The 27303-nt window shown below is 42.3% G+C and overlaps 1 protein-coding gene across 1 annotated transcript in view; it reads right to left on the bottom strand.

The window, feature by feature from the left end:
- Positions 1-27303, bottom strand: part of LOC106565751 (BMP/retinoic acid-inducible neural-specific protein 1) — a 168126-nt gene that overhangs the window by 71464 nt on the left and 69359 nt on the right. The window contains exons 3-5 of the mRNA XM_014133232.2: positions 16842-17032; positions 12044-12213; positions 1788-1893 (exon numbers count right to left, since the gene is read on the bottom strand). Of these exons, the coding sequence (XP_013988707.1) occupies positions 1788-1893; positions 12044-12213; positions 16842-17032 (467 nt within the window). The remainder of the gene's footprint in view (positions 1-1787; positions 1894-12043; positions 12214-16841; positions 17033-27303) is intronic.

Here is a 27303-nt window from a genome sequence, read left to right as displayed (position 1 = left end):
CACCCCCAATAAAGGAGTGGTTCTACAGGTGGGGACCACAGACCACTTCTCAGTTCCTATGCTTCCTGGCTGATGTTTTGGTCACTTTTGAATGCTGGCGGTGCTTTCACTCTAGTGGTAGCATGAGACAGAGTCTACAACCCACACAAGTGGCTCAGGTAGTGCAGCTCATCCAGGATGGCACATCAATGGGAGCTGTGGCAAGAAGGTTTGCTGTGTCTGTCAGCGTAGTGTCCAGAGCATGGAGGCGCTACCAGGAGACAGGCCAGTACATCAGGAGACGTGGAGGAGGCCGTAGGAGGGCAACAACCCAGCAGCAGGACCGCTACCTCCGCCTTTGTGCAAGGAGGAGCAAGAGAAGCACTGCCAGAGCCCTGCAAAATGACCTCCAGTAGGCCACAAATGTGCATGTGTCTGCTCAAACGGTCAGAAACAGACTCCATGAGGGTGGTATGGGGGCCCGACATCCACAGGTGGGGGTTGTGCTTACAGCCCAACACCGTGCAGGACATTTGGCATTTTCCAGAGAACACCAAGATTGGCAAATTCGCCACTGGCGCCCTGTGCTCTTCACAGATGAAAGCAGGTTCACACTGAGCACGTGACAGACGTGACAGAGTCTGGAGACGCCATGGAGAACGTTCTGCTGCCTGCAACATCCTCCAGCATGACCGGTTTGGCAGTGGGTCAGTCATGGTGTGGGGTGGCATTTCTTTGGGGGGCCGCACAACCCTCCATGTGCTCGCCAGAGGTAGCCTGACTGCCATTAGGTACCGAGATGAGATCCTCAGACCCCTTGTGAGACCATATGCTTGTGCGGTTGCCCCTGGGTTCCTCCTAATGCAAGACAATGCTAGACCTCATGTGGCTGGAGTGTGTCAGCAGTTCCTGCAAGAGGAAGGCATTGATGCTATGGACTGGCCCGCCCGTTCCCCAGACCTGAATCCAATTGAGCACATCTGGGACATCATGTCTTGCTCCATCCACCAACGCCACGTTGCACCACAGACTGTCCAGGAGTTGGCGGATGCTTTAGTCCAGGTCTGGGAGGAGATCCCTCAGGAGACCATCGGCCACCTCATCAGGAGCATGCCCAGGCGTTGTAGGGAGGTCATACAGGCACGTGGAGGCCACACACACTACTGAGCCTCATTTTGACTTGTTTTAAGGACATTACATCAAAGTTGGATCCGCCTGTAGTGTGGTTTTCCACTTTAATTTTGAGTGTGACTCCAAATCCAGACCTCCATGGGTTGATAAATTGGATTTCCATAGATTTTTTTTGTGTGATTTTGTTGTCAGCACATTGAACTATGTAAAGAAAAAAGTATTTAACAAGATTATGTCTTTCATTCAGATCTAGGATGTGTTGATTAAGTGTTCCCTTTATTTTTTTGAGAAGTATATTATGATGCTTACTGGGTTTGAACAACACTAGCAACATCAGGCTTGTGGGTTTGATTACTTCATGGGCCACACACGCTACAGATAAAAGTCTCTGGTAACCTGTATGACCATATTATTATCATTAGGACAGGAGACCCAAGACCAAAGTAATTGAAGAAGATCACTGAGAGCGGAATTGTGGAGCAAATTCAATTCCATCTCTGTTTTATTAGTCAAAATATTCAAATTAATTTCACAAATCGTGCAAAACTCCATAAGAGGTGTTTTTCCAAAATGGACTAGAGGCTAAAGTGGAAAATTGACCCCGGCCTTAACCCCCCCCAGCCAATGTAGCCTCCCGTAGTGAAAGTACGGTAAGAGATACAGTCGGGTATGTTTACCTTGCAGATGGAGCTTGCTCTCTTGGCTCTGCAGGAGGACGGAGCTCACTGAGTCCAGATTATCATAGCTGCTGCATCCCAGCGGGCCAGTACGAGTCTCTGTCACCTGCAAGAGAATCAGGACAAAGATTTCAGGAACAGTAGGGGCGAGAGACACTGCGGTGTGTGTGTATGTGAGTGTTGGGATGGGGGGGTTCTCATAGAGAAAATAGTTTTCATTACAATTTAACTAGACTCTGAGTAGAGATTTACACATGTAAATCATCAAGCATGCATTGATTTCATTCATTGTATGTCAAGCATTATTATATTAAAAAAATTGCACAAATTGTACCTACACACTGAAGAAGGCTGCAAAGCCGGAACGTCTGTGTACGCTATCGCCGATGCAGTGAAAATAATAAAATTATAAAAAATTGAGGTCAACTTTAAGCAACATCTTTTTGTGTGCGGACCCATTATACCTTGTTCGTCTGAATTTGCGGGTTTAATGAACCAGCCAAGGTCCATGTACAGTACCAGTCAAAAGTTTGGACACATCTACTCATTCAAGGGTTTTTCTTTATTTTTACTATTTTCTACATTATAGAATAATGGTGAAGACAGCAAAACTATGAAATAACACATATGGATTCACAAAGTAACCAAAAAAGTGTTAAACAAATGTTTGAGATTCTTCAAAGTAGCCACCCTTTGCCTTGATCACAGCTTTTCACACCCTTGGTATTCTCTCAACCAGCTTCAACCATGTGAGCAGCTCATAAATATCTTAACTTCACGTGTGTCACGCTAGCACATACATGTTCTGCGGCGCTCAGCTAAGTAAGCTGTAATTGGGCCAGAGCACAGCAGGCCTTTCTAAGCAGCACTTGTATAAGTACCTCCTTGTTATATCCATCTGTGACGTGTACCATGACCGGCTTATTAGACACATTTTCTTTTAAGGAACTTTAAAGGCTTTGTTTCCTTTCAAAAGAGGTGAGACGCTAATGGACTTTTTTTCAAACTGTGCCTGCGCCCCACTTTCTGCTAGAGAATAACATTTCCCTTATAAAAGTCGCAGTAGTGGCCTCTCTCCCAGCCCAAACTTCAATCTATGGCATAATTAGGGTAGTCAAATGTGAGGGTGCTTTTAGTTCCGACTACACGTCTGACTTTAAGAATTTTTTAAAGAGAGTGCTCTTGAAAAGGGTGACTTTCCTCTTTTTAATCGCCTTTTCTTCCCATTATGAGATGACCGGCAGTGTTCAGTGGTACTTTCACATGATTCCAATAAGCCAGATGAGATGCTACTAAGCAAAGGAGATTAAGAGAAAAAAACTCTTGGCATTTACCTCAAACGAATTTCACTCAGTCTCTGGCTTGGTTAGAAAACTCTAAGCTTGAAGGTGGGGGGTTGCGTTAGCAGCTTGCATGAAGTCCAATCTCATGTGAATAGGGGTTATCGAAGATGTGGGAAGAGTCAAATAGTTCATGGTGAGCAAAGAGCTACAGATATTGATACAATTACATTGACATAGAATTCAGTGATGGGTAAATCGAATCATCAAATCACCAAGTAAAATGTGTTTAGAGTCCTTAAACATCCTATTTCCCCCTTCCTGTTCAGCCAACACTACAACACTTTGCGATTGACAATGTGACAACATTTTCCTGTCTTTAATGTTGATTCAGTGCCAGATGACAAGTTGACAAGCAGGAAATTAGACAGATGTACTGTATATCTTACCCTTGGTGTCACTCTCTTATGGGGTAAAACTTGAAACCAAGGGGGAAACAAAGTGACAGGCTCCTAAAAACCCACTGGGCACAGACGTCAATTCAACATCTATTCCACATTGGTTCAACGTAATTTAATTGAAATGACCTGGAAACAACATTGATTCAACCAGTGTGTGCTCCGCAATAACAGAGAATGCAATTGAATATTATGCATAACATTGAATAGTATGCCCCTTCCTGTCAAAGGGTAGATATGCTATGTTCTGCAAAACTATGACTGAATCAGAGCACAATGTACAACATAATTTTTTATCTGTTCATGATTTAACTGTTATATAAAGGTAGGTATGCTTGCAGCAGCCATACCACTGCAACTCTCCACCACTCCAAACTCTAAAATGTCAGAAAGCTACAGTAGAGTTATTGACAGAGAAGCCCAAACAATACATTTTAGAAGCTCTCTGCAGCCTTGCATAACGTTTCAAAGTAGATTGATTACTGTGCTTGCCTAGCCTATCAAACAGTGGCATTTTGATGGGCGCTGACAGGGTGCTTTTCTCCTTTTTGTTGTTGCTTATCATAGCATAAATTACTTTCTGGTTGTATTGCACACACATACACAGACACACGCACGCACACATGAGAATGCAGAAAATACAATAGACATTTTACCTCGATCAATGTGTGCTATAGTGGATCACATCCAAGAATCATATTGTCATAAGGTGGAAAGACCTATTCAGGAAAAACAGATTACCATCCTTGATAATCTGAATGCCCAGTAGGATATCAAGCAGTTTCTCTCCACACACAGACACAAACACACTATCTCTCAAACATACATGCACACGTACAAATTGAAAAAATGTCATACAACGTAATAAAAAATACAAGGAGCAATCAAAGAGCTGAAACAGGCCAAGGAGGATTTAGAGGATTTGGATTGTTAAGCGGAACACAACTCAGAACCCCAGGGGGACCATGCTGTTTCATAGTCCTAACTACCATGGCCCTAGAACACACTCTTTGTCTCTTCTCTGACCTCCAAAATCCAGGAATCACAAGCATATTTGGATTATAATGACAGGACAATAACATTGTTCCTATGTTCGTTAATTTTTGGATTTGTTTTCAATGTATACTCAATTTCTATTCAGAGCAGGATAATTGATTTGTGGGGTGCATTACATCCTATCCATCTCTTCTCATTTAGATGGATCCCACTACCGGTTAGAGCATATTTCCTGTCAATTATGTGCATAATAGATTGCTAAGAGCATGTCACACTGGAGACCTTAGGAGCATTGGCATTTCAATATATTATGGAATGGGGATGAGTGACAACATTATGTTCAATACCCATTTTGGTGAATGACATCACCATCTATTTTTAATTAACACCAATTGTTACAATTTGTATGGTGTCTGTGATTCATAGAGCTCAAGCGAACTTTATGCACTGTTGCAGTGCTATTCCAAATTTGCAATTGTACATTTTTCCCTCAAGCACCAATTGTGACAGAAAAAATATGGCTCCAATAAGACTGGCTTTAGGAGTTGTTGCAAGCTTGCTGAAGTTCAGGAAATTGTTCATCCACGCAGTTCATTTCAAATTTGATTTATCACATGAGCCGAAATGTTTTCTTAAGAGCCCTTCCCAACGATGCAGAGATAATAAAAATGTTAACTACTACATTGACACTCACACAAAACCCCCACACACACCGATACAACACAAACATACACACACACACACTTTCACACTCATCATATGCTGTTGCTAATCTTTTTATTCTTACTCTTATTATCCATTCTGATGCCTAGTCACTTTACGCTGCCTTCAGCCTATGATGTGTGAAAATGTGTGTGTGTGTGTGTGTGTGTGTGTGTGTGTGTGTGTGTGTGTGTGTGTGCGTGTGCGTGTGTGTGTGTGTTGGTATGCATGTGTGTGAGTGTCAATGGAGTGTGCGTGAGTGTGTATCAGAGGAGGCTTGTGGGAAGAGCTATAGGAGGATGGACTCACTGTAATGGCTGTAATGGTCAGTGCAAGATAGGGTCAATGCAAATAGTCTGTGTAACCATTTAAGTATTTAGCAGTCTTACGGCTATTTAGCAGTCTGATGGCTTGGGGTTAGAAGCTGTCTCGGAGCCAGTTGGTCTGAGAGCTGATTCTCTGGTACCGTTTGTCGGATGGTAGCAGAGTGAACTGTCTATGGCTTGGGTGGCTGAAGTATTTGGCAATATAAAGCCCAATCAACTAATCATTCCTTCTTCCTCCATCACTCTTTCTTTCTGAGAAATATGTAATTAACTACTAGCGGTTAAGGGCGTTGGGGCCAGTATCCGAAAGGTTGCAGGTTCGAATCCCTGAGCTGACTAATCGACAGAACACGTCGACAGAAAAATCTGTTGACGTGTCCTTGAGCAAGGCACTTAACCCCAATTGCTCCTGTAAATTGCTCTGGATAATAAATGACTAAAATGTAAATGTAAAATTACATGAATGTACATGTACTGTATATTGCCAGGTCACAATGTGCTTGTAATGTCAAGAGGAAGTAACTTGCCTCCTTCACCAACAATGAGCCCACCTACAGCACGCATGGCAGCCATTTTGTGCTGCACACCTAAACATCAGTTGTTGCAGTGCAGAGGTGAGGAGGTTTACTATAGACAACACAGCCCTTTGTGGTATAGCTACAGTAAGATAATCAAGGCACAGTTATCAGCATCATTTATTCTCAAAGTCCTGAAGACATCCCCTAGCGCTGTCCTTTAACCATATTTGCTGTTGCACAACTCTGCCGACTGAGGGCAGGATTAAAATGATGGTAGCCTGAGAGAAGGAGGGAATAGATTGGGGCTTGAGGGAGGGATACATCAAGTATGATGGAGTGTCTTCATCAGGGGACTGCTGCCACTGCAGAGCTTTCTTAATCTGCCCATCACCTGCCACTCGCCTAATGACTTTCTATTTCTGGAAACATTGAAATGAAGGGACATGCTCACCAGTAACTCTCTGTGGCTGGACACATTTCTGAAGGGACATGCTCCCCAGTAGCTCTCTCTGGCTGGACACATCTCTGAAGAGACATGCTCCCCAGTAGCTCTCTGTGGCTGGACACATCTCTGAAGGGACATGCTCCCCAGTAACTCTCTGTGGCTGGACACATATTTCTGAAGGGACATGCTCCCCAGTAGCTCTCTGTGGCTGGACATATCTCTGAAGGGACATGCTCTCTGTGGCTGGACACATCTCTGAAGGGACATGCTCCCCAGTAGCTCTCTGTGGCTGGACACATCTCTGAGGAAGTTTGCTTTTGGAATGTAAAGGGATTCCATGGAATTTAGTAAGAGGTAACTTCACTGTATCACATGGCCTAACCGCACAACTCATGAAATGTGAGGGGTTTTAATTGTGTTCCGAGCCTACATGGAAAGGTAACAATTGGTAAAATTGGTAGTGCTAAAACTGAGTACCAAGATTGAATAATAATAAGGCAGCTTCAAAATTCAAATGCCTTCATTAGGCCACACCCTCCTCAACCAACCAATCAAAGCCTAGTTAAATTCACACAAAAAAAATCTGGGTTAAAAAATAGGGCCTGTTAATTTTAACACCTCAGACACATTTTGCTCCACTCTACTCCAGAGCATTGCGGACCACAGAGGTGGCAATCAGAAATTAGAAACAAGATCCTGCTGCATCATCAGTAAATCTGCATATTGAATCCTGGTGTAAATCAGGCCAGCAGAGTGACTCCTCAGGGAAGTGACCTTGTGGGAACACAAGCCAACGTCACACAGCAGCAACCATATTCCTCCCCACCCCTGCATAATCATCCTGGAGCTTGGTCACAGAAGAACTGCCTGCTCGTAAAATTGTATTCTTTCATTAAAATGCTTTACTGGGCATCTTATTTTCCTTCTTAAATTATACACTCCTCATAGGTAGCTATTGTGTCCTGCTACACCAGGGATGCTGGCATCTGAATCATGAGGGGCCGCAGTGATCCGGGGGTTTGTGTACCCACATCCATACCCACATATGCAATCATAGTCGGCCCTAGCCTTTTGGGGGCCATAAGCAACATTTTGCTGGGGGGGGGGCAAAGCATTTTAGCGGCCACCCTCTTGACAGTGGAGAGAAACATTTGTAAAAATGTTAAATATATATACATTTTATTTTCGTTTTATTTAATTGGGCCACCAATAGCCCATCCCGGTTGGGCTGCCAGTAGCCCAACCCTGTGCTACCCAGAAGCACATATCTCCTCCTTTTCATTTGTCACAGCAGGGTGTTAGTGCCATGCGCAGTTCTTCTTTGTGCTGATTTATCTCTGATTTGGGGCATGTTACAGGTTTAGCCAATATGCTGTGTCCCAATTATTTGTTTGTTTGCCCTGCTGAGGCATGGGTGGATGGAAAGCTAAATGAATGGGTAGCCAGAGTACCATACACAATGAAAGGTAGTTGGCTGAGTGAATGGTGGGGGTAATGGATGGGTTGACCTATAGATAAATACTGTAGTCCGATGAACAGAAATATGGATGGATGGATATTGCTGTGTGTATTTAATTGCAAAAGCAGTAGAATAAAGTGGATGCTCTTGGCAACTTTAGTTGTCATCTTCTCAATGTGTAGGAAGTGAAGAACTGTTCTACATTCGAGGAGACAAATGAAGTACAGGAATCCCCCTATATGATCGCATCACTCAGTAACCTCAGGTCAGCCTGCCTGTAGCAGCTGTCTGTGTGTGTTCTCTTTCCCCTTAGATTTATTCCATTTAAAAGCTGATGTTTAAAATGACTGAGCTCCCTGTTCTCTTTAGGGCTACTGAATTAGAGTTATCATCGGGCCTGAAAATTCAAGCCCGTCTGACCCAAGCATGGTGAGCTGAAGCCTGAGCCAAGGACCGGTCCAACATCACAGAAATGTAATGAGCTTGAACCTGAACAAAACCCCTTAAAACAGTATATTGATTTAAACTGGTGTTGAGAAAAATGCAGCAGCAGAGTGAGAAGACGAGGAAACAGCCCTTGTCTTAGAAAAGCATGGGGAGAGGAAAACTGGGCCCGTCCCGGCCCATAGGGTTCGAGCTGAGAATGAGAACTCTACACTGAATCAAGAAAAAGATGTCTCAGCAAATACACACATTTCACTACGCACACATTTCACTACACACACTTCACGACTTCACAGCCCCGACAAGAAACTGCCAGTTACAGAGACACTTTGGCCCAAAAACCTTGTTTGTTTGAAATTATGTTATTAAGCCACCCATAGGGCTGTGAACTTTTTAAAGCCAAAAGGAAAGGAGGTGATGGTTGAGGCTTCTAGGCTCCAAAAATCAATTGGTTTGGGCAGATAAATTCCTGTGTGGGGTCTTAGAAAATAACAAGTCCACGGCTTGCCCTGGGCGTCACCGGGGCAGTGGAAATAAGTCTTCGTTTTGATTAACGTTGGCATGTTGCTGGAACCTCTTAAGCAGTGCTAAGGCTTGAGGAGACGGGGGGGACGGGCCAGGGATGAGGACTTGATAAATATAGCCAGGCTTGGCAGATCAGTGGATGCTCTCAGGCCATCCCAGCACACACTAATGCCTGTACACACACACACAAACACACAAACACACACACACATTTTCCTACTCTTCATTTTTCTCCTTCTGCCTCACCAAAACCTATTGAAGTGTCTGGGGCACGTCCCCCCTCCAGCAAGAGGTATCAGGACAGAAAGAGTGTCAAGGCCAGAGAGATTAGGGCTTACTCTAGACATATGACAACACAAACAGTATTGTGTGTGCATATATGTGCACTTGCCTGTGTTCGTATGTGAGATAACATGATAAGATGAGGATATGAAAAATTCTGAAAGGGAAATTAAATACCATAACTTATATACAATAGCAACTTCCAGGACTTAAAACTCACATTACATTACTGCAAGCAAACCACCAAATAAAACGGCACTGCAACCAAACTGAACACTGCAGTACTATTCGGTAAATGTGCTTACTCACCAGACAGGAAACATCTTAGTTTTGGTGTCTATTGATGTCTTTGTGCCTGTGTTTTCTCTATAGGCAGCAGCATCTCACTGTGAAGTTGGACTCAGCCATATTAAATCAATATTGGAAGTGCAGGGCCTTGTTCTCTGTGTTTATAGATCCAGGCTGTGCTTCAGACCCAGCTTCCTCTCCACGTACAGATCGTTGTCTGTCTGCTACGTGACTGCAGGATCAGCGGCTGACTTTACTTCTGCCTTTACCTCCTATTTATAGTGGGATAGATAGACCCACCAGTGATGTTGGATGGTAGCAGTTTCAATAGTATGTGTATCAGCCTTAATTTGTGTGGGCAGTGGCCTCAAACTCAGCCAAAAAAGAAACATCCCTTTTTCCGGACCCTGTCTTTCAAAGATAATTCGTAAAAATCCAAATAACTTCACAGATCTTCATTGTAAAGGGTTTAAACACTGTTTCCCCATGCTTGTTCAATGAACCATAAACAATTAATGAACATGCACCTGTGGAACGGTCGTTAAGACACTAACAGCTTACAGACCGTAGGCAATTAAGGTCACAGTTATGAAAACTTAGGACACTAAAGAGGCCTTTCTACTGACTCTGAAAAACACCAAAAGAAAGATGCCCAGGGTCCCTGCTCCTCTGCGTGAACATGCCTTAGGCATGCTGCAAGGAGGCATGAGAACTGCAGATGTGGCAAGGGCAATAAATTACAATGTCCGTACTGTGAGACGCCTAAGACAGCGCTACAGGGAGACAGGACGGACAGCTGATCGTCCTCGCAGTGGCAGACCAAGTGTAACAACACCTGCACATGATCGGTACATTCGAACATCACACCTGTGGGACAGGTACAGGATGGCCCGAGTTACACCAGGAACGCACAATTCCTCCATCAGTGCTCAGACTGTTCGCATTAGGCTGAGAAAGGCTGGACTGAGGGCTTGTAGGTCTGTTGTAAGCGATGTCTTCACCAGACATCACTGGCAAAAACGTCGCCTATGGGCACAAACTCACCATCACTGGACCAGACAGGACTGGAAAAAAGTGCTCTTCACTGACGAGTCGTGATTTTGTCTCACCAGGGGTGATGGTCGGATTCACGTTTTTCATCGAAGGAATGAGCGTTACACCGAGGCCTGTATTCTGGAGCGGGATCGATTTGGTGGTGGAGAGTCCGTCATGGTATGGGGCGGTGTGTCACAGCATCATTTGACTGAGCTTGTTGTCATTGCAGGCAATCTCAATGCTACGTGTTACAGGGAAGACATCCTCCTCCCTCATGTGGTACCCTTCCTGCAGGCTCATCCTGACATGACCCTCCAGCATGACAATGCCACCAGCCATACTGCTCATTCTGTGCGTGATTTCCTGCAAGACAGGAATGTCAGTGTTCTGCCATGGCCAACGAAGAGCCCGGATCTCAATCACATTGAGCACGTCTGGCACCTGTTGGATCGGAGGGTGAGGGCTAGGGCCATTCCCCACAGAAATGTCCAGGAACATGCAGGTGCCTTGGTGGAAGAGTGGGGTAACATCTCACAGCAGGAACTGGCAAATCTGGTGCAGTCCATGAGGAGGGGATGCACTGCAGTACTTAATGCAGCTGATGGCCACACCAGATACTGACTGTTACTTTTGATTTTGAACCCCCCCCCAAATATTTACACATGTTAAGTTTGCTAAAAATAAATGCAGTTGACAGTGAGAGAACGTTTCTTTGTTTGCTGATTTTATATATTTTTTGTCAAAACTGATTGTTTTTATTTTGTCACGGTTTACTTTTGGGAATCAATGCAAATGGATTTCTATGATACTGTTGTCCTCCTATATTCTGTCTGTTTTTCTCTTTCCTGTAATACACTCTTTTTGTTATTTTCTATTGTCTTCATGTGGTTTATTTTATGCACTCAAGCACACGCACACACACGGACACACACACAAATGTCCTAATACTCCATTATCTCCCACATACACAGTCCAACATCGGTACCACTAAGAGATAGTGCAGATTTGTCAGTCAAGAAGACAGTCAGGACAGGTCTTCTCTGGCTCCACACAGTGTGGCTGGTTACAGTGGCTATACTTATTCTGTTGAGAATGTGCTGTGTGTGCTTCTTCCCTCATCGACTCCTTGCCCGGCCCTGACTCAGCAGCCATTGTCAATTCTGTTTAATTTTGTCATGCTTGACTTCCTGCTACCCAGAGTCCTGTCTGCCAGAAACTCTTCATCCGCCTGTCACTTAGGACAACAAAAGGATGACACGACACTCTCTCCAGGGGGCTAGGAGGGGGCTGGAGGAGGCCAGAGGTGTGTGTGTGTACCTGAATAAGATCATGTTGGTCTTGTTAAAAAACCTTGTTAATAAAGATCACTCGTGGGAGCAGCAAAATGTTGTTGCTGACATTATCCCAATTTTTAAACATATTCCTTTTATATCCATATCCTGTGGGAAACATTTGAACATATTTAAATACTGTATTTTTGTGTGTATAGATGGTATACCTTGATGGCATTGGTGGAGATCTGGATCTCATGGAGTTTCCGCATGGTGCCATCTCGGTCGATGAAGTAGGAGGATGCCAGCTGGTGCAGGGCTTCCACATTCTGAGTGGCGTTGACCAGCTTTCTGTCCAGCTTGTTCTTGGCCATGTACATGGTCAACGCCTCCTCGCCTACAAGGAAGACAGGAAGTGGGACTTGTATTATGATACAGTACAAAATGATACCATTGTTGACTTACTCTTTTCCTTGGTATCATCATTCACTCATGTACAGGGGCTTGCGAAGGTATTCACTCCCCCTTTCCTATTTTATTACCTTACAACCTGGAATAAAAATAGATTTTTGGGGGCTTTGTATCATTTGATTTACACAAAATGACTACCACTTTGAAGATACAAAATATTTTTTATTGTGAAACAAACAAGAAATAAGACAAAAAGAAATGAAAAATTGAGCGTGCTTAACTATTCACCCCCCCAAAGTCAATACTTTGGTAGAGCCACCTTTTGCAGCAATTACAGCTGCAAGTCTCTTGGGGTACGTCTCTATAAGCTTGGCACATCTAGCCACTGAGATTGTTGCCCATTCTTCAAGGCAAATCTTCTCCAGCTCCTTCAAGTTGGATGGGTTCCGCTGGTGTACAGCAATCTTTAAGTCATACCACAGATTCTCAATAGGATTGAGGTCTGGGCTTTGACTAGGCCATTCTAAGACATTTAAATGTTTACCCTTAAACCACTCAAGTGTTGCTTTAGCAGTATGCTTAGGGTCATTGTCCTGCTGGAATGTGAACCTCCGACCTAGTCTCAAATCTCCGGAAGACTGAAACAGGTTTCCCTCAAGAATTTCCCTGTATTTAGCGCCATCCATCATTAATTCCATTCTGACCAGTTTCCCCAGTCCCTGCCGATGAAAAACATTGTGTTCTCGGGGTGACGAGAGGTGATGGGTTTGGGCCAGATATAGCGTTTTCCTTGACGGTCAAAAAACTCAATTTTAGTCTCATCTGACCAGAATACCTTCTTCCATATGTTTGGGGAGTCTCTCACATGCCTTTTAACAAACACCAAATGTGTCTTGTTATTTTTTTTTCTTTAAGCAATGGCTATTTCTGGTCACTGTTCCGTAAAGCCCAGCTCTGTGGAGTGTACTGCTTAAAGTGGTCCTATGGACAGATACTCCAATCTCCGCTGTGGAGCTTTTCAGCTCCTTCAGGGTTATCTTTGGTCTTTTTGTTGCCTCCCTGATTAATGCCCTCCTTGCCTGGTCCGTCAGTTTTGATGGGCGGCCCTCTCTTGGCAGGTTTGTTGTGGTGCCATATTCTTTCAAGTTTTTTGTAATGGATTTAATGGTACTCTGTGGGATGTTCAAAAATTCAGATATTTTTTATAACCCAACCCTGATTTGTACTTCTCCACTACTTTGTCCCTGACCTGTTTGGAGAGCTCCTTGGTCTTCATTTATTTTAACCTTTATTTAACTAGGCAAGTCAGTTAAGAACAAATTCTTATTTGCAATGATGGCCTAGGAACAGTGGGTTAACTGCCTTGTTCAGGGGCAGAACGACAGATTTGTACCTCGTCAGCTCGGGGATTCGATCTTGCAACCTTTCAGTTACTAGTCCAACGCTCTAACCACTAGGCTACGCTGCTGCCCCATGGTGCAGCTTGCTTGGTGGTGCCCCTTTGCTTAGCGTTGTTGCAGACACTGGGGCCTTTCAGAACAGGTGTATGTGTACTGAGATCATGTGACAGATCATGTGACACTTAGATTGCACACAGGTGGACTTTATTTAACTAATTATGTGACTTCTGAAGGTAATTGGTTGCACCAGATCTTATTTAGGGGCTCCATAGCATGTATATGCACGAACAACTTTTCAGTTTTTAATTTTTTTTTATTTTTTGAAACAAGTAATTTTTTTTCATTTCACACCACCAATTTGGACGATTTTGTGTATGTCCATTACATGAAATCCAAATAAAAATCTATTTAAATTACAGGTTGTAGTGCAACAAAATAGGAAAAATGGCAAGGGGGATGAATACTTTTGCAAGGCACTGTACGCACACTTTGTTGTCCATCAGTTGCTAGTTAGGCACCAAGTATTGAAGTACTGAAGTTTCCAAGCCATCTCCATTAAATTCACTGTAATCATAATTCTAATTTGTTGAGGGAAATAGTACTTCCTACGATTGTGATATGTTGTTGTCCCACCTAACTATCTTAAGATGAATGCGCTAATGTAAGTCGCTCTGGATAAGAGTGTCTACATAATGACTAAAATGTAAAATGTAAGTTAGATCTAAAGTGACTATTACTGCCATTTATGCATCAACATTTCACTAAAAACAGTCTATGTTCCCTTAATAACTGATTATGTGTTTATAAAGGTTGAAAAGTATACACTCCAAGTGAGTGGATTGCTTTCACACCAAGGGAATGACCTTTAGTAGTGAACATCCTGGCACCGCAGGGGAAGAAGTGAACACCCCAGCAGAAAGCCCTGAACCTTTACACAGCAACAAACAATGACTAACGCCTGTTAGTTAAAATGACATAAAGGTCATTTGAACAGCATAAACAGCAAATGTTTCCTCTCCTTGACGTTCAAAGAGCATATAAGCCAAGTTATCTGGAACTCATTCAAGAATATGTCACATATATTCACAACTACCTGCATCGTGATTGGTTATTTGGCCCTTGGCGATGCATTGGGATTGGTCACTTAGCTTGTGATGGCTGTGACCGGGTGCGGCATTCAGGCCTACGTCTCATGCCTGGTTGGACCAGCAGTACCATGGCGTGGGAAGATGACAGACCCATTCTCTCCCTGCTCTCCCTGCTCTTCCCCGGGGGAAGGAAGGTTATACAGACACCCTTGGCCTACTGCATAAGGATAATGATACCACATTAACTCTCTATCGCTATAGCTTTGCCCCTCTCCTGTTTATCCGGAAGTAGGTCTACTGTATATAAATATGTTACTTTACTGCTCTTGCCCCAGTGATGTCAGGCCCAGCAGGCTCAGCTGTATTTTATACTTGTGAGTGAATTTTTTTATAAGAAATACATTGTCTCACATTTTACTGGGGCAGCTCTTTGACGATGGGCCTCAATAATGACTAAATGGATTCATACCTATGGCTGAACCTTTAGCATTCTAAAACTCTGTCTCAGTCTATGGTCAATGACGTTTTGCCATTTTTAGGGATTTACAATATTGCCAAACAGGGGCACAATTTTATTGGCTACTGTAATGAAATTTTACAAGATGATGGATATATAAAAGCAATACATGAGGGGAAGGTATCGATTTAACTGTATATCATTTAAGCACCAGTGCCTACTGGAGCTTAAAAGCAATGGAATTGCTAGACATAGGTACTCTACTGAGGAGTTAATGAAACCTGTGTGTGGGTTACTGTATATCTTACAGGATATATTACATTCTATTATTATACTGCACAATGGCAAAATGTGCACTGTCCAATAGTGTCTGCATACATATGAACCAAAACATATGAAGAGTAAAAGACAGATGTGCAAACACACATACACATGCTACATCCGCATACACGCATGGACACACACAGACATACACACTCATTTTAGCTCATAAAGTGAGTCTGGCGAAGAGAACATCGTCTTTTCTGTGTTCCTTTATCATTTTAGATGTAATAGCTCTGGGCTTTCAGGACAGCTTTCAGTACACTCCTGTTTTCTGGGTTTATCAGCTGACATAAGGGTGTTCTTTATTAATATGTAACCCAGAGATTGAGATGAGTGACTTCTAGGCGATAACGCTCTGAAATGCCTTCAAGGTTAAAGATGATCTGGTGATAAAAGAGAGAGTGTGTGAGAGAGAGAGAAACAAATAAAGAGTAAGAGAGAAAATAAACCATGAGAGAAAGAAAACAGAGAAAAATAATTGTGACCTGCAAAATTGCAATCAGTTCTGTGTGTCAATATTCCCCTCATCTATCATCAACCTTTAATCACGTCTGTATTTGTGGCAGTAGTGAATCATCCTGCTGGGAATGGTTTTATTTTGAACGTATTAATACTTTACCTTAGTATCATATTTCGCTTCAATATCACATTTCAGAATTCCATAATTAGTGTGTTAGTGTGAATCACCTTGCAGGCTTGTACTTGATATTGCAACTCTAAACCTCTACCAATGAAATCCCCCACCCTTGAGGTACACACACACACACCTCTGGCCTCCTCCAGCACCCTCCTAGATATTGCAACTCTAAACCTCTACCAATGAATTCCCCCACCCTTAACTAAATTATTAAACTGACTGTTTGACATTCAAGTGAAGTCTTAGATTTACACAGAAAAGATAGCTTTCTATAGGATGAGCTCCTCAGTGACAGTTTGATATACCAATGTTTAATGAGATAAAACTACGTCTAATGAGATACAATTACGTCAAATGTTTTCTTAACAGGACAGAACCATGAGAGGAAATGCAGCTTTTAGAGGGGGTAGCCATTCAATTATGGCAAGCCAGGCATAAGCTCATTTGACAGTCAAAACCACCAATTTACCCGTTGATATCTCATCTACATGTATTTTCCATCAATTCCCCATTAATAAGCCATCAAAAAAGTGTCATGGACATTAACAGCACTTTGCCTAAATAAGGTCATGGGGAAACAATTTGGTTGAACCAACCACAATCAGGAGTCATCACCTGGGACCCCGGAGCCAAATGCATCCCACAAGCCATTGTTGTGGCTCACCAAGGGTGTCTTAATAAAGTAGAAGTAGATATATACTTTCTTACCTCCCAAGGTGGCGGATATGAGGATGTGGGTTCCATACTTCTTGATAATGGTGTCAATGAACTGCTGAGTGGAGGGTCGTCGCCCTAGCAACCGGACACTGCGCTGGAAGTCCGGCATAAGTGGCACGGGGTTCCGGATCAGGTCACTCCTCTCGATGGCTGTGTTCCTCACCTTCCAACGCGCAAACTCCCTACAAGGAAAACAGCATAGGTAAATGCTTATGTCTTTAGATATTCATCAATGATATTACGACAACCATTTATGTAACAGCAACAAACCACACTGGGGACAAGATAAGTAGATGAGCAAAATTGAAGGTAATTTTACAATTGGCACCTGCTATAGCAAGCATCTTCCCTGTTGACATAATATCATCAATGCCATACTTGACTAATGTCTAAAATGGCAGTTACTGTTCACAATAGCTACTGGCAATGTTAAGACAAGAGTGTAAGTCAATTGTGATCAGATTCTTATTGAAAGGGAAGATGTATCACCATCACTAAGTAAGATTTAAAAAAATACTAGCAGCACATGGCACCATGTAATGACAATTAATTATCAGGGTTTTTTTATGTAACCTTTATTTAGCTAGGCCCAACACTCTAACCACTAGGCTACCTGCCGCCCCAGCTGGCTACCAGTTTTCTGCTCGAACTGCCAGTGAACATCATCTCACGCCATTGAGTCACCATGTTATCTAATCTAGGCAAATGCCAAGCATGGCTGTGGGCTATCTCTGATTCTCTGTAGGTCCTGATTGTGTAAATGATCAGCATTAAACCAAACCGCTTTTGCCACGGGCCAGATCTGGGTCCTGCAATCAGGCAAAACGCCTGATCTCTAATTGAATCACAATCATAGACCAATATTCACATAGACATTTGAATTACACTAAAATGTCTACTATAGACATCCAATTACAAAACAAATAAATTCTGTCCCTGTTGTGTAAATTGTATGGTCCAATAACTGCAATGGGAATGCTGGTCCATCATTAACCCAGGGCATGGCTGGGGAAACAACTGAAAGAGCTACGTGATTCCACAAACAAGAAAAGCATAGCATTCTACAACTATTACATTGCAAAGTAATCCAGGTGTTATTCAGAATTATTTCCCAGATATTAATTTTAACAACAGCATAGCTATTACATAATCAGCCTTTGCCATATGTGTTTGACACAGTAGGATTAGGGGCATCTCAAATATAAATATCCACCCAGCTATAATTATTTGATTAGTATTCTTTGTCTGAAATAATCCCCCTGGCAGACCAGTTGTCCTTTTAATTTCCATGAGACAGCTTGCAGTTTGCATGTTTAGCAACACAGGCAATTGTTACACTTTGAATGGGGGGGGGGGGGGGGAAGAAGGGCAATGTTATAATAAAGATGTCACTTGGCAGCTTGAAGAGGTAGGCCAGGTACAGTATCCACTTACAATTTTGACACCTTGGTTTTTAGACAGGTTCGTAAATCTCATTCAACAGGTTAGGTCCTTTGGCAATGTAAAAGGATTTTATAAGAGATTGCATTAGTTTGGGAGACACCACTGCCCGTTAATTCAATTGTGAAGCAGGGATTTTTGTCCCATCTACCCTATCATACTCATGCAAACACGTGCATACACCTGCACGAATGCACACACAGACAAAGTAGCTGCCGGTTTACAGGCTCCTGACCAATATTTAGCGTGTTTTTTATTGCGCAATTTTTTGGGGGGGTTGGTTTTACATAATGTTTTTGCCATCGTTTCCTATGACCAAAAAGAGCTTCTGGACATCAGGACAGCGATTATTAACCGCGATTTGGATGAAGATTTCTACTTCAACGAGCTGGCGGCACAGGACATAACGCTCACCTTGGACCAAGCACTAATCCCAGAGACTTGGAAAAGGAAGAGACGGAGTAAGAAAGGCCGACGCACCCTGGCGAAATTACATCAGCGAATAAATAATCTGCATCTACCCTCCGTTCTATTGGTGAACGTACAATCACTGCAGAACAAACTGGACGAGCTCCGTTCGAGACTATCCTATCAACGGGACCTGATGAACTGTAATATCCTGTTTCTTGGAGTCATGGCTGAAGAAGGACATAGATAACATACTGTAGATCTAGCAGTTTCTTCTATGCTTGATCGAACGGCAGCCTCGGATAAGCTAAAGGTGAGGCTTTTTGTTAACAACAGCTGGTGCACAATCTCTAATATTACGGAAGTCTTGAGGTTCTGCTCGCCTGAGTTAGAATACCTCACGATCAGCTGTAGACCATACTGTTTAACAAATATTTATCTATATTTTTCGTAGTTGTCTATTTACCAAAACAAATCGATGATGGCACGAAGACCGTGCTCAACAAGCTGTATAAGGCCATAAGCAAACAAGAAAATGTTCATCCAGATGCAGCGCTCTCAGCGGATGGTCATTTTAATACAGGGAAACTGAAATCCATCTTGCCTAATTTCTACTAGCATGTCATCTGTGGAACTAGAGAAGAATAAACCCTAGATAACCTTTACTCCACACACAGAAACGCATAGCAAGCTCTCCCTCTAACCCGAACTCTATCCTCTTGATTCCTGCTTACAAGCAAAAACTCAAACAGGAAGTACCAGTGACGCACTCAATACGGAAGTGGTCCAAAAAAGAGCTACAGGACTGTGTCAATAGCACAGACTGGATTATGTTCCGAGACTCATCCGATGACATTAAGGAGTTTACCACGTTGTTAACCGACTTCATTAACAAGTGCATCGACGAGGTCATCCCCACAGTGACCATACATACATATCCCAACCAGAAACCATGGATTACAGGCAACATTTGCACTGAGCTAAAGGTTAGAGCTGCCACTTTCAAGGAGAGGGGACACTAATCCGGACGCCTATAAGAAATCCCGCTACAACCTCCGGCGAGTCATCAAACAGGCAAATCAGCAATACAGGACTAAGATTGAATCCTACTACACCGGCTAAGATTGAGTCATACTACACTTGTCGGATGTGGCAGGGCTTGCAAACTATCACAGATTACAAAGGCAAACCCAGCTGTGAGCTGGCCAGTGATGAAAGCCTACCAGACAAGCTAAATGCCTTTTATTCACCCTTCGAGGCAAGCAGCACTGAACCATGCATGAGAGCAAAAGTTGTTCCGGAAAACTGTGTGATCGCTCTCTCCATAGCCAATGTGAATAAGACCATTAAACAGGTTAACATTCACGATGGATTAACAGGACGTCTACTCAGAGCATGCACTGACCAGCTGGCAAGTGTCTTCGCTGACATTTTCAACCTCTCCCTGACCCAGTCTGTAATACCTACCTGTTTCAAGCAGACCACCATAGTCCCTGTGTCCAAGAACACCAAGGTAACCTGTCTAAATTACTATCCCCCTAGCATTCACGTATGTAGCCATGAAATGCTTTGAAAGGTTGGTCATGGCTCACATCAACACCATAATCCCAGACACCCTGTACCCACTCCAAATTGTATACCACCCAAACAAATCCACAGAAAAAAATCCACGCAATCTCTATTGCAATCCACATTGCCATCTCCCACTTGGACAAGAGGAACACCTATGTGAGAATGCTGTACATTTACTACAGTTCAGCGTTCAACATCATAGTAACCAAGCTCATAACTAAGCTAAGGACCCTGGGACTAGGGCTCTTACAGGGACTGTATTAGAACCACACCGGCAGTCATGAGTCATAACTGCAATCAAATTCCATGTGAACATTTAGTCATGGTAACTACAGTAGGCTTCTCCAAGCTCTGATGATGCTGATGGGCATTAGTAGGCTACCAAACTTGCTAACTGCCTGGTATTCAGCACTCTATTGACACTCTAATCACTCTGATATCAATGCTAATGTATTCGTAAATCAAATCAAATACTTACATTTTACATTTTACATTTTAGTCATTTAGCAGACGCTCTTATCCAGAGCGACTTACAGTAGTGAATGCATACATTTCATTTATTTATTTATTCTATGTACTTCATGAGAGCCCATGAGATCAAGTTGTGCAACATCTCTATAGGCTATGCAATTGCATGAGAAAACAGAGTTTTGATGGCCTCTATTAAAAAGAAGAAGATCCCATCATCTAGACCTACTATATGTATTTTTCAACTGTCCTAATATTAAGCACATTGCTTCACTTTATAACAGGAGTATAATATAAATTAACCAAGGGAAAATTGTTGTCCATTCGCTATTCAAGTGCATAGCTGACATATATTTTTTTCTCCTGATCCTGTTCTGAGACAGGTACATGATAATTGTCCATTCTAAAGCTAAACTAATTTAACACATATATTCTTTAGTTTATGTAAATACAAGATTAAATTAAGAATAGTCTGATGGGTGATAACATTAGCCTGTCACTTGTGAATGATGTATTATCATTTGTGAATGATGTATTATCACTTATGAATGATGTATTATCACTTGTGAATGATGTATTATCACTTATGAATGATGTATTATCACTTGTGAATGATGTATTATCACTTATGAATGATGTACTATCACTTGTGAATGATGTATTAACACTTATGAATGATGTATTATCACTTGTGAATGATGTATTAACACTTATGAATGATGTATTATCACTTGTGAATGATGCCCAGCGTGTGCATTACAGTACGTGCAACTTTTTCAAATCATAGTCACACAGTTCATGCAGCCTAGCCCATAGGCTTATATGTTTAAACAAGGTTTGTATCACAAATAAAGTGGCCAAATCATTTCTTAAAATGAAGTACATGAATCCGCTTTACAACTTGTGTAGAGCCTAACTGGCACACATAGGCAGCGTGTGAGTTTGGGGAAGTTTATTTTCACCATAAATATGCATTACATGCATAATCACATTTGCAGTCACTTTTGAGAACGTGTTTTCCTGCTAATTGATTGCATTTTGGAACATTTGTGCTTATAGCTTACTTCCGTGTGCACATTGCTGTGCTTATAATGTGAAGAAATATCCTAATAGTTGATGAACATTTTAAGCTAAACGTTCTTTTCTGTTGCATCAGCCTCACTGATAAAAAAAAAAAAGGTCATGCCAGTGGTTGTATTCATTTGGGATCTACGGCATCCCACAACTTCCAGGAGTATGTTTCGAATATTTATTTATCGCACAGAAGGAAAATTTGACCAATAGAATAGGTCAACTTTTGTACTATGGGGGATAATAGATTGACATGGGCTAGTGTTTTTGCTGTTCGTTTTTGCCTACTCATCTTGTTGGCTGAAGAAAAGTAAATGTGGACAGGTCTTTAATATGCGCCTTGGAATTCTATAAGAAGGACGCGCGCAGTTGCGTTCCCGTTGCATTACTTCATCAAATTGTCAAAGACTCCCTCCTGTTCTCTGTGCTATAGCATGGCACGCGGTACCGATGTACCAAGTGTGGAACCAACAGGAACAGCTTCTAGCCCCAAGCCATAATACTGCTAAATAGTTAGTAAGTAGTTAACCAAATAGCTACACAGACTATCTGCATTGAACCTTATTGCACAAACTCATCACATACGCTGCTGCTACCATTTATTATCTATCCTGTTGCCAAGTCACTTTATTCCTCGCTATGCCAATCTACCTCCATTACCTCATACCCCTGCACATCGACTCAATACTGGTAACCCGTGTGTAGAGCCAAGTTATTGTTACTCATTGTGTATTTATTATTACGTCTTATTACTTTTCTTTTATTTCTCAATTTTCTTTCTCTCTGCATTGTTGTGAAGGGCCCGCATGTAAGCATTTAACTGTTAGTCTACACCTGTTGTTTACAAATACAATGTGACAAATACAATTTGATTTGATTTGATTTTAAACACACACAGGCACACACACACACTGTCCTTGATGGAGGTGCGGTGTCTCTGTGACAAGGCAATCTCTCTCTCTCTCAGCCTTTTGAAAAGCGCTTTCTAATTACTGCTCTTCAAGGGGATGGGAACAAATGAATGCAAATTGCATTGTGGCTGGTTTTGCATCAACAAATCTCAAGGTAAAGTAGGGAAGATAATGAGGCATATTAGGTCTCCACATGAAATCACTCACAAGGTAGGTAGCACACTTGCGTGGGTGTGTGTGTGTGTGCGATCATTATGTGTATGGATGTGTAACTGTATATTTCTATATGTGAGCTTCTGTATATGAAAGTGTACTTGTGTGTATGTGTGTGTGTATCTGTGTCTCTGTGTATCAGTGTGCAATTGTCTCAGCACGAGTGAGGGAGAGATGCTGATAAAGAGAGAGAGAAAGACAAAGAGGAAGGGAGAAATGAAGAAAGCTACAATCTGGTCCAATTTGTGCTTATCTCTTCACTGGGTTTGGCTCATGTTTGAGAAAAAGGCAGCAACCCTATATAGATTTCTCATTTGCTGCAACCCCGTCCTTTGGATCCATGTCAATGAGGACTTCAATGTGTTCGTAGAGTCCATTGTAGTGAAAGGACCCTGTGGTTTAGCTTTGGACTCTATCCTCTATAATCTCTTGACACAATAAAACAGATGCAGGCTAAATACAGGTTAACACAAGGCCCAGGTAAAATAGCACTACTCATTAGTAAGACAAGTCCAAACAAATCAAGTCTGACTCAATTACCTAGTTTATCATTCATTACATGATCTGCTGAAATATTTGGCATGTGTGCAATAGCACACACAAAATGGGTTGTACTGTAAATGTAAAGCAGGATATGAAATGACTCATGCTGTTATCTAGGCAATATGTTCTAGTGATAATGTGTCAATACAACGTTGTCTGACAGAAAATTATCATTGCACATGTTGATTGCGCATTGCAAACAGTAATTCTGCTGTACTATAACAGCACCGAAAGCATACTTTGTCTCAGGTACACCACCAAGGCCTCTTTTTCCTCTCCTAGACTCACCAACCCTCAATTGTTCCCCACCATGATTAAGCTGTGAGTAGGTCCTTGGGCCCTTCAAATTGACCTATTACTTAGTTCCAATTCTCAGAGAGTCGATCAGCTGGGTTCAATTTCCCCGTGCATTGCTCGGTGGTAACAACTTTCATTGGCCGTGTTCAGCATGCTATTACCATCAGACTCCCTTTTTCTCTGCACTCCTGTACTTGGATTGTGTCCAAAGTCACATGCATTAATCAGAATATACGCCTACCTTTACAGGCAATAGCGAGATTTGCCAACAGTCTTGATAGTGTGATGGTATGGCCTGATAAATGTGACACGTAAATGAATGGTCTCTGTCATCGTCTCTGGTAAAATAACAGGTAATAAAATGGCAATAAAGGGTTAATGCAATTATATTCACATGAAGACAGCAGGTGGTGTGAATACAAAGGCGATGAGTAATATGTTTTTATCGTAACTCTAAACAGCCTCTCAAAGTAACTGTTCTGAAAGCATATGTTACTAAAAGTATAATTACCTCTATCTGATTAGTTGGTTATGTTATTTCATCAGCTAAAGGGGGATGGTAGACTGCATCTATCAGTAACAAGCCTTTCACTCATCAACTTTTCCCCAACATGAGTGTAACCGATGTGAAATGGCTAGTTAGTTAGCGGTGGTGCGCGCTAGTAGCATTTCAATCGGTGACGTCACTCGCTCTGAGACTTGAAGTAGGGTTTCCCCTTGCGTCGCAAGGGCCGCGGCTTTTGTGGTGCGATGGGTAACGATGCTTCGTGGGGTGTCAGTTGTTGATGTGTGCAAGGGTCCCTGGTTCGAACCCGGGTTGGGGCGAAGAGAGGGACGGAACCTACACTGTTACATGAGCACAAAATAATATGCCAGTTTCATATTTTCCTTCATTGTATTCCCATAACTCATCCACCATTTTGTTCATATCAGATATCCAATAGACTTTTCTTGACTTTTCTTGAAAACAAAAACATCACAATTCTTCAATGTCAAAAAGACAAGTCATTTTCTAGAGCACAATGCTCGGTGGTGTGTGTTGGTGTATGCTGATTCATCCGGGCTACTCTTCAGAGATCAGTTGCTGTGTGTGTGTCGGACACAAACACATCTAAATGGAATGATAAGTCAACAGACATAATAATAACCATGCCAAGAGAACTGAGAGATTATCAGATTTACCCAAATCTCCCTCGTGCTCCCTTCATCTCTCTCTCTCTGTTACGTATCAATTCGTTTTAAGTACATCCCTCTTCACAGCTCAGGACGATTAGCACGGAAACATATGTGGCGGCCATATGTATTTGGGTCTGTATGCCCAGATTAGGCAGGCCAGCAGATGGAACCTGTGATATGATTCACTGCCTCATTTTTCATCTCAAAGCCTAGTTTAATGACCCCTCAAAGAAACATGTGAGAAGATAAATACCAGTGCCACTGCAATCTAAGACAAGTGGAAGAAAGCATGATTATCACTTCAGTCAGGCATTAGAGGAGAGATTGTGTGAGGTGGGGAGTGTGTTTTACTTTTCCTTAATTTAACTAGGCAAGCCAGTTAAGAACTAATTATTATTTACAATGACAGCCTACCTTGTTCAGGGGCAGAATGACAGTTTTTTACCTTGTCAGCTCGAGGACTCGATCCAGCAACCTTTCGGTTACTGGCCCAAAGCTCTAACCACAAGGCTACCTGCCGCCCCAGGGGTGGACTGGACATCTGGCATTTTGGGCAAATGCCAGATGGGCTGGTCCATTTTTAGCCTAGTGAGCCTAACTAGTTTTGTTTTGTGCAAAATGATCATTATCTGGCTAATAAATGGGGCCTCAAGGAATACAATGGGCCGGTGTGGGGGCGTGCTTGCTGAAGTCTGTCACATACACTACCGGTCAAATCTTTTAGAACACCTACTCATTCAAGGGTTTTTCTTTATTTTGACTATTTTCTACATTGTAGAATAATAGTGAAGATAGTAAAACTATGAAATAACACATGGAATCATGTAGTAACCAAAAAGGTGTTAAACAAATCAAAATATATTTTATATTTGAGATTCTTCAAATAGCCACCCTTTGCCTTGATGACAACTTTGCACACTCTTGGTATTCTCTCAACCAGCTTCATCTGGAATGCTTTTCCAACAGTCTTGAAGGAGTTCCCAAATATGCTGAGCATTTGTTAGCTACTTTTCCTTCACTCTGCGGTCCGACTCATCCCAAACCATCTCAATTTCGTTGAGGTCAGGGGATTGTGGAGGCCAGGTCATCTGATGCAGCACTCCATCACTCTCCTTCTTGGTAAAATATCCCTTACACAGCCTGAAGGGGTGTTGGGTCATTGTCCTGTTGAAAAACAAATGATAGCCCCACTAAGCACAAACCAGATGGGATGGCATATCGCTGCAGAATGCTGTGGAAGCCATGCTGGTTAAGTGTGCCTTGAATTATAAAAAAAAAATCACAAGAGTGTCACCAGCAAAGCACCCCCACACCATACACCTCCACCTCCATGCTTTACAGTGAGAAATAGTCATGCAGAGATCATCCGTTCACCCACACAAAAACATGGGGGTTAGAACCAAAAATCTCCAATTTGGACTCCAGACCAAACAACACATTTGCACCGGTCTCGTGTCCATTGCTCATGTTTCCTGACCCAAGCAAGTCTCTTTTTCTTATTGTTGTCCTTTAGGAGTGGTTTCTTTGCAGCAATTCGACCATGAAGGCCTGATTCACCTCTCCTCTGAACAGTTGATGTTGAAATGTGTATGTTACTTGAACTCTGTGAAGAATTTATTTGGGCTGCAGTTTCTGAGGCTGGTAACCCTAATGAATTTATCCTCTGCAGCAGAGGTAACTCTTCCATTCCTGTGGCGGTCCTCATTAGAGCCAGTTTCCTCATAGCACTTGATGGTTTTTGCGACTGTACTTGAAGAAACTTTCAAAGTTCTTCAAATGTTCCATATTGACTGACCTTCAAGTCTCAAAGTAATGGACTGTCATTTCTCTTTGCTTATTTGAGCTGTTCTTGCCATAATATGGACTTGGTCTTTTACTAAAAAGGGCTATCTTCTGTATACCCCCCTACCTTGTCACAACACAACTGATTGACTCAAACCCATTAGGAAGGAAAGAAATTCCACAAATTAAATTTTAAAAGGCACATCTGTTAATTGAGCTGAATTCCAGGTTATCTCATGAAGCTGGTTGAGAGAATGACAAAAGTGTGCAAAGCTGTCATTGAGGCAAAGGGTGGCTACTTTGAAGAATCTCAAATATATATATTTTGATTTATTTAACACTTTTTTGGTTACTACATGATTCCATATGTGTTATTTCATAGTTTAAATATCTTCACTATTATTGTACAATGTAGAAAAAAACTTATCAAATCAAATCGGCCTGCTGGCCCCCCTACCTCTGAGGAAGCACAGTTCCCGCTCAGCCCAGTCAAAACTGTTCGCTGCTCTGGCACCCCAATGGTGGAACAAGCTCCCTCACGACGCCAGGACAGCGGAGTCAATCACCACCTT

Source organism: Salmo salar, chromosome ssa01, assembly GCF_905237065.1.
Source record: "Salmo salar chromosome ssa01, Ssal_v3.1, whole genome shotgun sequence".
Classification (NCBI taxonomy): Eukaryota; Metazoa; Chordata; class Actinopteri; order Salmoniformes; family Salmonidae; genus Salmo; species Salmo salar.
The sequence above is the reverse complement of the archived record's forward strand: the minus strand, read 5'-3'. Positions and strand labels throughout refer to the sequence as shown.